The 14371-nt window shown below is 40.2% G+C and overlaps 1 protein-coding gene across 8 annotated transcripts in view; it reads left to right on the top strand.

Annotated features, from left to right (window-relative positions):
- LOC130214212 (transcription factor 4-like) overlaps window positions 1-14371 on the top strand; it is a 317282-nt gene that overhangs the window by 275574 nt on the left and 27337 nt on the right. For all 8 annotated transcript variants that reach the window (XM_056445767.1, XM_056445770.1, XM_056445771.1 and 5 more), the window contains 2 exons: window positions 1155-1231; window positions 7120-7317. In XM_056445767.1, coding sequence (XP_056301742.1) covers window positions 1155-1231; window positions 7120-7317 — 275 coding nt within the window. The remainder of the gene's footprint in view (window positions 1-1154; window positions 1232-7119; window positions 7318-14371) is intronic.

Genomic DNA, 14371 nt, shown 5'->3' with positions numbered 1-14371 from the left:
AGGATTCATTCTGCTAGAGTAAATGATGGATAATTGGCTTGGTTTGAGTGTCGGATCAATAGAAAAACACAGATTGAGACTTTCAGGGTCTCTTTTTCCAGTCAATATCTTTAAACAGCAGGTGATATGCTATTTTAAAATGTGCTAATATTGTGTTAAAGTCTCCTTCAATAGGTTTGAATGCATCTAAAGACAGAAAACACTGTCATTTACTCAGAATATGTGTTTAAAATTAGAATAACTATTAATTGTTTGGATTTGGTTTGTTTGAATCAACCTTGGGGCCCTCCCCCTTTCATAAGCCAGCTCTGCTCTGATTGGTCAGGTCTGGGTTGGGTCGGATTTGATTGGTCTTTCTGTATCTGAACTGAAACACCTATTTCAGAGTGCTTGCATGTTTTGGAAGGCGGTGTGTATGCAAATGAGTTACTTGCTGAACATGTTAATGTATAATTGATAGCTGGCAAAGATATATAAAGGATATATATGTAAGACTCTACGATTTTTTATTTTGCTAGAGTGAATGATAGATAATTGACCTGCCTTGAGTTGTGTTAATGTTAAACGGCCTGTTGAATGCTTGATTCTGATTGGCTGATGAGCATTCTAAGGTGTGCCTTTTTATCAGACAAAGGCATGGCTGAAGTAGTTCCGGACAGGTTTTAAGCTCATTACAGTTCCATATCACTCCGCTGAATGAAGGCTTTGGAGGAGATGTGTGAGAAACTAGTGCTACACACAGAAGCAGTTTGAGGAAAACACCTGACAAACAAAGTGTCAAACACAGCATCTCCACAGTGGAGCAATGCACATAAAGCTGTTGAATTATTAGAGAATAATGTACATATATTTATTCTTGATTGATGCTTGAACTGCACTGTTATTCAATAATAATAGTTGGGATTTTAAATGATGTTGCATGTCAAATAACTGTGCATTGATTTCAAAATGTTTAGATGATTGTTGCGTAACTTTCATATGTTTTTGATTGTCATGGTTGTGTATTTCATTAAAAAGCGCTGTTTTGTGTGTGTGTGTGTGTGTGTGTGTGTGTGTGTGTGTGTGTGTGTGTGCGTGCGTGCGTGTGTGTGTGTGTGTGTGTTTGAACTTTCTGTTGTGATCTTTGATTGTCACAATATCATTCATTTCTTTAGCTGCGAGTACGGCTGTTTGGTCCAGAAACGGTCAAGGAGCTTCGTCCCCCAGTTATGAACCACCGCTGCACTCACTGGTAAGAGAGACTCTCTTATGTCTCCAATAATTTATAGAAAGATCATATATTATATTTATATTAGAAGTGGGACAAAATATAGATATGGCGATATTTCCGGCTGCGATACATTAATGATGATCTTGCATCAAGTATCGCTATTTAATTGCATGTACAAGATGAATTGAATTGAATTTTATTTGACAGATTTTAGACAAGCTGTACAAGTATCCCATACATTTTGAAGTAAAAGCTGTTGAGGATAAAAACACAATAAAGCCCTGGGCTTGTTTCCATTGTGGTCCTCGCTGTTAAATAAAACAAAGTATGGCTTCAAAATACCGATGATGCATAAAACAGACAGCGCCTCATACATTTTTAAAACGGGAACAAAATAATTCACCAATACATTCCTTCATTTATTCATTTTTCTTTTCGGCTTAGTCCCTCTATCAATCAGGGATCGCCACAGCGGAACGAACCATCAACTTATCCAACATACGTCCCACACAGCGAGTGGCCTTCCAGCTACAACCCTTTACACAATCCAGTAACATATAAAATAAAAACATCCTCGTCCACCATGCAAACTAATTCTCCTCATCAAGCAGCCATCTTTTGTTTACTTTTTTGAACCTCCTTAAATCTTTTATTTCCTTGATGGATTTTGGTCATTTGTTCCACAGGATTGCACTTGTGTATAAAAACATATTCCCCCACTAGACTTCTAAATTTAAATAAACTAATATTAAAATCCCAACTCCTAGTACTGTATGATTGCTGTTGCCTCACCATTTAAAAATAGTTCACCAAATAACTAGGAAACCACATTATTAAACAATTTACGTACCATTCCCAGTTTTAAAAAACATACTCTCTTACTACAGTAAGAGAGTATAATATATAGTTCAGTACAAACTGAATTACACTGTTCCTATTTACTATTTACTGTGACCTTTTATGTGAAGCTGCTTTGACACAATCTACATTGTATAAGCGCTATACAAATAAAGGGGAATTGAATTGAATTGAATACTAACAGTGAACATGCCTAATTCTTTAAAAGACTCTTTGTGCAGATGTGCTCTAGGATGAGTTTTAAAAATTATTCGTACTCATTTATTTTGTGCCTTTTGCAATTTTTCCTTCATAATCTGTGAGCAGCTGCTATACCAAAAAGAGGTAGCGTAATCAAAATGGGGTTGAATTAAAGCTCCTGCCATCAATTTTAAAGAATGAACATCCAACAGATCAGCTTGCCTTGCTAAGAACCTATTTTTTCCACATATCTTCGTCAAAACCTCTCTTGCCATAGCATCACCTGATCATTTATTATCTATTAAACATCCCAAATAATTTACATTTTTCGACTATTGCTATTTATTTTGACAGTTTCCTGTTAAATTTGTGCATAATTGGGCAGGTGCTGCTGCTATGGCTAATTTAGAGATCTGACCTCTCTTTTCAGAAACTGCTCAACATCTTATATCTTTTGATGTGTTTTTCTTCTTCATTTACAAATATTGTGATATATTGTTGATGGTTTTCTTGTAACATATTGCAGAATTGATTATATAGTGATGTATCACTATCAGGGGCAAGTGAGTTAACCTGTGACCTAATTAATATGCATATGTTTTATGAAAGATTGGTTGTTTTAAAACATAATGCAAATGCCATACAGTGATGGCTGAGGAATGGGAAGAAAATTGATGTTGCCCAAAAGATTTACAGATATTTTAGACCAGTGGTCACCAAACTTGTTCCTGGAGGGCCGGTGTCCTGCAGATTTTAGTTCCAACCCTAATCAAACACACCTGAACAAGCTAATCAAGATGTACTTGAAACATCCAGGCAGGTGTGTTGAGGCAAGTTGGAGCTAAACCCTGCAGGGACACCGGCCCTCCAGGACCGAGATTGGTGACCCCTGTTTTAGAGCATGCATGGCTGAGCTCTGCACAGTTTTACTCCAACACTAATCAAACACAACTGATCCAACTGATCAAGAGTTCAAGTCTACTAGAGACTATTAAGCAGGTGTGAGTTGAAGGTGGTGGGAGCTAAACTGTGCAGAGCTGTGGTGCTCCAGGAATCGAGTTTGAGACCATTGTTTTAGAGGCTACTATCATCTCACCACTGAGGAACAGAGGGAGCAAAGGTTCTGGAATAAACCTTCCTCAGAATATTTGAGGTGTTTTAGAGACTTGAGAAGATCTAAAGCAATGTTGCTTCAGTTGAGCATTTATAAAGTCAAGCGAACAAGTTAGGACAGTCTACTCAATTGTCCGTTTCATATCAGGACATAATAAATCTGTATTGTGTTTGAGGTCTTAAAATTTAGGTTAAACCTCAGATGAACAACGTCACATAGAACAATTAGATTTGTTTTGTGTTTTGTACTTGTAGGTGTAGTGTCAAAAGGAAAAACAAGATTATTTTGCTTATTTTTGCATATTATTTAGCTTGCTTTAAGGAAAAACTCACTTAATTTTGACTAAGTATTAATGATAATAATGCAATATGTTTTGCTTGTCTAAAAAACGCTTCTTGATTTAAGAATTTTTAGATATTTGGACTAGAAACAAGACAAAAACCCTAAGTAAGATTACAGTGTTTTGTTAGTGCTGCTATACTGTATGTTGTTTTTTTTATCTCATATACTGTATGAGGTTTTATTTCCAACATTTTTAGAAGACCTAGCAAAGATCAGATCATTTTTATGTCCTGATATGAAAATATTGGAATAAAAAATGTACATGACTGTATATGTAATTATACTTTTGTAATTATAGGCCTTTTTTACACAGATCTACTAACTACCTGTGGCGTTATTTCAATGACAAATGTCGTGAGCGCAGTATTACGAGTCGAGATCACATTTATGCAACCCAGGCTCATTCTGAGAACGTAGTCCCGGGCACGTTTCTGGAGACCGCGAAATACGTCCTGGGAGGTACGTATTTTTGCAGTTTTTGTTTTCGCGAATCCGCGAGAGGCCGCTGTGCGCACTTTTTCCCGCGCCGTTCTCGCGTAAACCCGCTAGAGGCCGCTGTCAAACGACCTTCCGCCTGTCTGCCTGGATGACAGAATGATTGACCGTGCGACCGGCCAATTGGCTGACCCACCCTCCTCCTTCCCTAAACCCAACCAACGACGATTCACAAAAGCCGTCCAGAAAAAGAAAAGCCCTCGTCTGATTTTTACCTCGTTTTTGGATTTTGACCACATTCTCACCCTGTGATGAACTTGTTCGCTTCATTTTATGGATTTTGTTTTTGTTTTCTCACCTGATTTCTGGAACCGCTCTTCCCCGGACTCGAACCCGGTCGTCGTCATGGTCAGCCCCTCTCTGTGCCTCGAGTCCGCCAGAGTACACGAAGAGCTAACCGGACAAACGGGTTGCAGCGGGAAAGCCCTCCACACGGAGGCGAGCGGCTGGCTGGTTGGCCGGCAAGCGCCGAAAGGAACGGCGTCACACCGCCCCGCAGCGTTCGCTTAAAAAAATTAAATGCAGCCGTACGTACCCCCGGCTACGTATTTCGCGGTCTCCAGAAACATCCACGGGACTACGTTCTCAGAATGAGCCTGGGTTGCAACTATTTATGTAATAGCCTACAGCATGCAAATCTCTTTGCTTGCGCGCCGATTTCCTCTGCTCGTGCACAAAGCTTCTTGCGCGCCCTCAAATACGGGCTGCTCACGCGCAGACAGTGTTGCCAGATTGGGCGGTTTTGAATTTATTTTTGCGGGTAAAAAGCTTTTTGGATTTCGGCGGTTGTTCAACAGCTTTTGGGCTGGAAACAGTCAGCATCATCTGGCAACCATGAGCACAGATCTTCTTGTGCGCTCTCAAATAAATGCTCCTGAAGTGTGATTTAGTGCGTTTATGTAACAAGTATGTCTCTAACATTTAATAGATTTGCTAGGAATATTTGTATGTCTCCAATAGACCTACAGAGCGGTATTAATAGTAGTAAGTAAAGTGAAACAGCTATACGTCGTGTTTGCTGGCCTCACACATCACGCACCTGTCAGTCAGTCAGTCAGTCAGTCAGCACGTAACCTTAAAGGGTTAAACAAATGACGCACAGCACTACTACGTTCGGTAGTGAAAGGGGGGAAGCTTCAAGACGAAGATAACTGGAGTGAAAAACTCTGGTTATTTATATAGTGCTTCCGTAATCATCTAATGGGTCAGATTACGGAGCTAATGAGGAGCCAGCCGTGTTGATCATAAGCACGTGATCCTCTCGAAATTAGTTTCTAAATAAACCACACCTATCTATTAGATGACAAAGCATGTGGTGATAGGTTTAAGACCAAAATGTAGAACATTTAGAGACCTTATCTTATCAGATACAGGTGTGGTTAAAAGTAACTGTATTAAAGCTCGGTATTAAAGTCCATATTTCAAATTCTGTTAACTTACTAGCTGCTTTGACACAATCAACATTGTACAATTCTGCCTTGTCATTACTATAATTGCTGGATATATGAAATCTTCTTTACTATTTGTTACTCAATTTAGAGACATTATAGAGATGTTTTCATCATGACTCCAGTAGTACCACAATTTCTACAGCCATTAAATATCACCTATTTTTCACCCACCCTGTAACACAGAAGTCTTTCTACAACTTTTAAGAGACACATACTGTGAATTCACATGCATATTAATGTTGAAGATATGGTTTCACATGTGTCCTTCTTCATAATGCATCTGTTTCTGACCCTGCAGTAAAAATACATATACTAATAACTCACACTTGCATAGTAATGTTGAAGTAATACAGTAAAATAGTTTCACGTGCATGTGTGCTTCTTTTTATCTTAGCTCTATCTGTTTCTGACCCTGCAGTAAAAATACATATACTGTTAATTCACACATGCATAGTAATGTTGAATACAGTAAAATAGTTTCACATGCATCCTTGATCCTTCTTTATAGGCTATCTGTTTCTGACCCAGTAAAAACACACATACTGTTAATTCACACATGCATAGTAATGTTGAATACAGTAAAATAGTTTCACATGCTTCTTTATAATGTATCCTTTTCTGACACAGTAAAAATACATATACTGTTAATTTACACATGCATAGTAATGTTGAAGTAATACAGTAAAATAGTTTCACATGCATCCTTGATCCTTCTGTATAATGCATTTATTTCTGACCCAGTAAAAATACATATACTGTTAATTTACACATGCATAGTAAAGTTGAATACAGTAAAATAGTTTTACATGCATGCTTCTTTATAATGCATGTATCTGACCCTGCAGTAAAGACATATACTATTAATTCACACATGCATAGTAATGTTGAAGTTATACAGTAAAATAGTTTCTCATGCATCCTTAATCCTTCTGTATAATGCATCTATTTCCGACCCAGTAAAAATACATATACTGTTAATATTTACATGCGATTGAGGTTACACATTAAAATAGTTTCACATGCACGCGTCCTTCATCATAATGTATCTATTTCTGACCTATTAAAAATGCATTCATTCATTCATTCATTCATTCTCCTTCGGCTTAGTCTCTATTTTAGAAGTTGCCACAGTGGAATGAACCGCCAATAAAATACACAAAACTGCTAATTCCTACATAGTAAGTTGAAGTTATAAAGTAAAATGGTTTCCTATGCATCCATGATCCTTCTTTATAATGCATTCATTTCTGACCCCAATAAAAAAACAAACTAATTGACATGCATATGAATGTTGAGGGTATGTAAAATAGTTTCCCATGCATGCTTCCTTCTTTATAAGGTATCTGTTTATGACCTAGGAAAATACATATACTATTAATTCAAACATGTATAGTACTGTTGCTGTTATACAGTAAAATAGTTCCCCATGCATCCCCTTTTATGCATTATTCATTATTCTGTGTTTGCAGCAAAGTCGTATCGAGGACAGATTGGAGCGGCTGGACGATGCCATTCACGTATTGCGGAGTCATGCGGTGGGTCCATCCACGGCGATGCCTGGCGCTCATGCGGATATGCACGGAATGATCACGCCGTCACACTCTCACAACGGGGCCATGGGCGGATACAGCTCTGGGCTGCTGCCCTCCAACAGACACTCGCTCATGGTAGGACACGCTTTTATTATATATGCTGAGAGATGCAAACAGACAATATCAAACTGTTCCTCAAGTGTTTGTAGGAATGGCGTTTAGTAAAAAAAGTTACATGAGCAGACATGAGGGCGTATTTACATGTGTATCTGACTCACATATATACACTCACCGGTCACTTTATTAGGTATATCTTACTAGAACCGGGTTTGACCCCTTTTGCCTTCAGAACTGTCTTAATCCTTCATGGTGTAGATTCAACAAGCTACTGGAAATATTCCTCAGAGATTTTGCTCCATATTGACATGATAGCATCACACAGTTGCTGCAGATTTGTCGGCTGCACATCCATGATGCCAATCTCCCGTTCCACTACATCCTAAAGGTGCTCTATTGGATTGAGCTCTGGTGACTGTGGAGGCCATTTGAGTACAGTGAACTCATTGTCATGTTCAAGAAACCAGTCTGAGATGATTCACGCTTTATGACATGGTGTGTTATCCTGCTGGAATTAGCCATCAGAAGATGGAGACACTGTGCTCATAAAGGGATGGACATGGTCAGCAACAATACTCAGGTAGGCTGTGGTGTTGACACCATGCTCAATTGGTACTAATGAACCCAAAGTGTGCCAAGAAAATCTCCCCCACACCATTACACCACCACCACCAGCCTGAACCGCTGATACAAGGCAGGATGGATCCATGCTTTCATGTTGTTGAGGCCAAATTCTGAGCCGAGCATCCGAATGTGGCAGCAGAAATGGAGACTCATCAGACCAGGCAACGTTTCTCCAATCTTCTATTGTCCAGTTTTGGGGAGCCTGTGTGAATTGTAGCCTCAGTTTCCTGTTCTTAGCTGACAGGAGCGGCACCCGGTGTGGTCTTCTGCTGCTGTAGCCTCAAGGTTGGCTGTGTTGTGTGTTCAGAGATGCTCTCCTGCAGACCTCGGTTGTAACGAGTGCTTATTTGAGTTACTGTTGCCTTTCTATCAGCTGGAACCAGTCTGGCCATTCTCCTCTGACCTCTGGCATCAACAAGGCATTTGCGCCCACAGAACTGCCGCTCACTGGATATTTCCTCTTTTTCAGACCATTCTCTGTAAACCCTAGAGATGGTTGTGCGTGAAAATCCCAGTAGATCAGCAGTTTCTGAAATACTCAGAGCAGCCCGTCTGGCAGCAACAACCATGCCACGTTCAAAGTCTCTTAATTCCCCTTTCTTCCCCATTCTGATGCTCAGTTTGAACTGCAGCAGATCGTCTTGACCATGTCTGCATGCCTAAATGCATTGAGCTGCTGCCATGTGATTGGCTGATTAGACATTTGCATTTATGAGCAGTTGGACAGGTGTACCTAATAAAGTGGCCGGTGAGTGTATATTATTACTATTGAATTCACCATATGATCTCTTCAAGACTAATCTGCTTGCAATATTTGTATTGGTTAACTAAATAAATAAATAATAATAATAAAGTGTTGTTTAATGCCGTGTGTTTGACCTCACTGATGCGCTAATATTAGGTCAGGTTTGTGCTGTTGGCTTTATTCTGACTGTACGTTATGAGCGGCGCAAGACTAAATACAGGAAATAACAGAGTGAAAATGGGGGAGGAAAGACTTCAGAACATCAAGGAAGATGCTGGTAATATTTTCCATATTTAAGGCTTTAAAGAAAACTTGAAACGATCCATAAAGCTGCAGACAGCTGGAGAGAATAAAGAACAGAGAGAGAATACATGAAGAGAAGCAGATATAATGTTCATACACACACACACACACACTCACACTCACATGCAAACTGAACACACACACTGTACACAGACACACATACAGACACACACATTCTGATAAATACACATAATATACATACACAGACACACATACACACACACATACTGTACATGCACATACACACACACACACACACAAAGTTTACATGTACACACAAGCACACAGACACACACACAGGTAAACACACACATACAGTACATAGACAGACACACACATGCACACACAATGTACATACACACATACTGTACACTCACACACATACAGTACATATAGAGACACACAAATATTGTACACACACACACACCATATTTTAGAACACATATACACACACACGGAGACATATACAGGCACACACTGATGCACACACATACAAGCAAATAGCATAATTTAAGTCAGACACACACACACACAATGTACATGCACACACAACATATTTTGGAACACAAATACACACACACAGAGACACAGGCACACACTGACGCACACACATAGCATAATTTAAAACACACACATACACGGAGACATATACAGGCACACACTGACGCACACACATACAAACAAATAGCATAATTTAAGACACACACACACACACACACACACAATGTACATGCACACACAACATATTTTGGAACACAAATACACACACACAGAGACACAGGCACACACTGACGCACACACATAGCATAATTTAAAACACACACATACACGGAGACATATACAGGCACACACTGACGCAAACACATACAAACAAATAGCATATTTTAAGACACACACACACACACACACACACACACACACACACACACACACACACACACACACAATGTACATGCACACCCAGCATATTTTGGAACACAAATACACACAGAGAGACACAGGCACACACTGACGCACACACATAGCATAATTTAAGACACACACATACACACACAAACACACACACATACACGGAGACATATACAGGCACACACTGACGCACACACATACAAACAAATAGCATAATTTAAGACACACACACAGACACACACATGATGTACACACTCAAACAAACACACACTGATGCACACACATACACACATAGCATAATTTAAGACACACACACATACACGGAGACATATACAGGCACATACTGACGCACACACATACAAACAGCATAATTTAAGACACACACACACACACACACACATGCACACACACGCACACATACATACACACATGCACATACACACACATACAAACATAGCATAATTTAAGACACACACACACACACACACACACACACACACATATACAGAGACATATACAAGCACACACTGACGCACACACATACAAACATAGCATAATTTAAGACACACACACACATATACACACACACACACAGCATTATTTCGGACACACATACATACACACATGCACATACACACAGACACACACAATGTACACACTCAGACAAACAAACACACACAATGCACACGCACACACAGCATATTTTGGAACACAAATACACAGAGAGAGACACGCAGGCACACACACACACACGCACACACACACAAGTAAAGTATTGTGTTCACATTTATCCACTAAAGCGTTTCTGACACCCTCATATGCGTTCATGTAGTCATCAGAGGTTTATTTTGTTGTTTATTTTATTTATTTATTTATTTCGAGCAACATTTTGTGACTCTCCTGAAGCTGTAAACGTTGCATTCCAGTAAAGCGTAAAGTGTGTGTTACTCTTGAAGAGCTGCTCTTTGTTTGGTTGTGTGTTTGGTCTCTGCGTGTGAGTATTTCCAGAGTTAACGAGCGGTTGTTAATGACATAAATGAATAAACGCAGGCGTGTTTTTGCTCAGGCGTTTGATTGGACGAGCTGTGCTGTCGAAAGGTCCTGAAACTCTGCTCAATGTCTCACTGGCGCTGTTTATTTATTCAATTTCACCAGTGCATGTGTGTGTGTGTAGTAATGAACTATAATGCATTCACACCTCACATGTTTGTTCTTAAAGGTATAGCTCACCCTAAAATGATCATGCTATCGTAGTATTGTTTTACATTATAGGTTAACTACTTTCCCAGTGATGGGTTACAGCTGGAAGGGCATCCGCTGTGTTAAACGTGCTGAATAAGTTGGCGGTTCATTCCGCTGTGGCGACCCAAGATTAATAAAGGGACTAAGCTGAAAAGAAAATGAATGGATGAAGTTGATCACTATAATTATTATACTTTTTAATTAAAGATGATAACTGTATAGTGATTAATATGATTAATTCTGAATTTCTACACTGTTATTTGTGTAGTAAAATGCTGGCAGATAGTCAAAACTAAATTATTTAGTGTAGTTTATTTACATTTTAATAAAGACAACACAGGCTCATTTTGAAAGGGTACCCCCGTATACATTTCTGGAGAGCATGAATTGTGTAGCCAGAGGTATGTATGGTTGCATTTCGTCTTTAAAACGAACGCTATGTGGCGGTATGATGCTGTTCCTTTTCACGCTACCAGTTGACCGCTTACCTCCTTGTGGACAGTTTGTCCTGTGACAGTTTGTCCAGTAGCTCACCGCTTACGACCGAGGATTTGAGACGCAGAGAGGAGTTGACCACAATGAAGGGGTTCTAGTCTGGCGAAGAACAGTTCCAGAAAGCACATAAGACAACAACAGTAGCCGAAAAATAAAATAAACAAGTAAATAACAGGGTGAGAATGTGGTAAAATCTAAAAACGTGGTAAAAATCAGGCGAGAGCTTTTCTTTTTCTGGATTGCTTTTGAAAACACTATCGGTTGGGTTTGGGGAAGGCGGTGGGTGGGCCAATCTGTGCTTTTGAAAACACTATCGGTTGGGTTTGGGGAAGGCGGTGGGAGGGCCAATCGGTGCTTTTGAAAACACTATCGGTTGGGTTTGGGGAAGGCGGTGGGTGGGCCAATCTGTGCTTTTGAAAACACTATCGGTTGGGTTTGGGGAAGGCGGTGGGAGGGCCAATCGGTGCTTTTGAAAACACTATCGGTTGGGTTTGGGGAAGGCGGTGGGTGGGTCAATCGGTGCTTTTGAAAACACTATCGGTTGGGTTTGGGGAAGGCGGTGGGTGGGTCAATCGGTGCTTTTGAAAACACTATCGGTTGGGTTTGGGGAAGGCGGTGGGTGGGCCAATCTGTGCTTTTGAAAACACTATCGGTTGGGTTTGGGGAAGGCGGTGGGTGGGCCAATCTGTGCTTTTGAAAACACTATCGGTTGGGTTTGGGGAAGGCGGTGGGTGGGCCAATCAGTATCGGTTGGGTTTGGGAAAGGCGGTGGGTGGGTCAATCGGTGCTTTTGAAAACACTATCGGTTGGGTTTGGGGAAGGCGGTGGGTTGGTCAATCGGTGCTTTTGAAAACACTATCGGTTGGGTTTGGGGAAGGCGGTGGGTGGGTCAATCGGTGCTTTTGAAAACACTATCGGTTGGGTTTGGGGAAGGCGGTGGGTGGGCCAATCTGTGCTTTTGAAAACACTATCGGTTGGGTTTGGGGAAGGCGGTGGGTGGGCCAATCTGTGCTTTTGAAAACACTATCGGTTGGGTTTGGGGAAGGCGGTGGGTGGGCCAATCAGTATCGGTTGGGTTTGGGAAAGGCGGTGGGTGGGCCAATCGGTGCTTTTGAAAACACTATCGGTTGGGTTTGGGAAAGGCAGTGGGGGGGTCAATCAGTGCTTTTTAAAACGCTATCGGTTGGTCGGTCAGTCGGTCGGTCGGCCAGTCAGTCAGTCAGTTGACAGCAGCCTCTGGTGGATATACGTGAGAACATCAGGCGCCAATGGCACTCGCGAGAGAAATTTGAGATCTCAAAAAGCGTACACAGAGGCCTCTGGTGGATTCGCGAAAACAAATACTGCAAAAAAAGCCTAGCTCCTGGGACATTTTTGGCGCTCTCCAGAAATGTATACAGGAGTTTGTTTCCATAATAAGCCTGGGTTGATTAAAGATGTCATTATTTAATAATTATAGTTTTTTTTTTTATTAATGAAAATAGTTGGCAAATAATTTAAACATGAATCAGATTTTGAACACAGTCTCTGGAGGAACAGCTGGATCAGATTTGCTAAATTAATTACTATTATTCATTCATTTTCGGCTTAGTCTCTTTATTAATCCGGGGTCGCCACAGCGGAATGAACCACCAACTTATCCAGCACATTTTTACACAGCAGATGCCCTTCCAGCTGTAACCCATCTCTGGGAAACATCCACTCATTCACACTCATATGCTACGGACAATTTAGCCAACCCAATTCACATATACATATGCATGTGTTTGGACTGTGGGGGAAACTGGAGCACCCGGAGGAAACCCACGCGAATGCAGGGAGAACATGCAAACTCCACACAGAAACACCAACTGACCCAGCCAAGGCTCGAACCATAATTACTATTATTATAATTGATAATTAATGATAATGACTGTATATTATGATATGAGTTACTACACTTATTTATTTAGTACAATGGGAAAAGTTGGCAAATAGTTAAATAGTTTAATAGTTAAAAATGTTATTAAATATGGCATTATTTCATAATTTAACAAATTTTTAGTCATGAAAATACTTGGCAAATAATTGAAACAAAATCAGATTTTGGACAGTCTCTGGAGGAACAGCTGGATATTATAATTATTATTATAATTATTAGTTAATGATAATGACAGTGTATTAATTAATATGATATTATGAATTACTACACTATTATTTGTATAGTAAATAGGAAAAGTTGGCATATAGTTGAAACAAAACTATTTTGTGTATTTTATTCAAATTGTATTAAATGTCATTATTTCAGAATTTTCATTCATTCATTTATTTACTTTGTTTAGTCCCTTTATTAATCTGGGGTCACCACAGTGGAATGAATCGCCAATTAATCCAGCATATGTTTTACACAGCGGATGCCCTTCCAGCTGCAACCCAGTACTGGGAAACACCCATACACACACACTCATACACTACGGCCAATTTAGCTCATCAATTCCCCTATAGCGCATGTGTTTGGACTGTGGGGGAAACCGGAGCTCCCGGAGGAAACCCACACCAACACAGGGAGCACATGCAAACTCCACACAGAAACGCCAACCGACCCAGCCGGGACTCGAATAAGCCACTTTCTTGCTTTGTGGCCACAGTGAGACACCGTATCGCCCCTATCGTGGAGTATTTCTATTATTATTTCAGCAAATAGGATTGTAAAAGGGATTTGTTGTATTTTCCCGTTCACTTCTGCTGCTGAGAAACACACAAATGTGAAAAGAG

The sequence above is a fragment of the Danio aesculapii genome, chromosome 21, assembly GCF_903798145.1.
Source record: "Danio aesculapii chromosome 21, fDanAes4.1, whole genome shotgun sequence".
NCBI lineage: Eukaryota > Metazoa > Chordata > Actinopteri > Cypriniformes > Danionidae > Danio > Danio aesculapii.
Note: the sequence above shows the minus strand (reverse complement) of the source record. Positions and strands in the feature narration are given on the sequence as shown.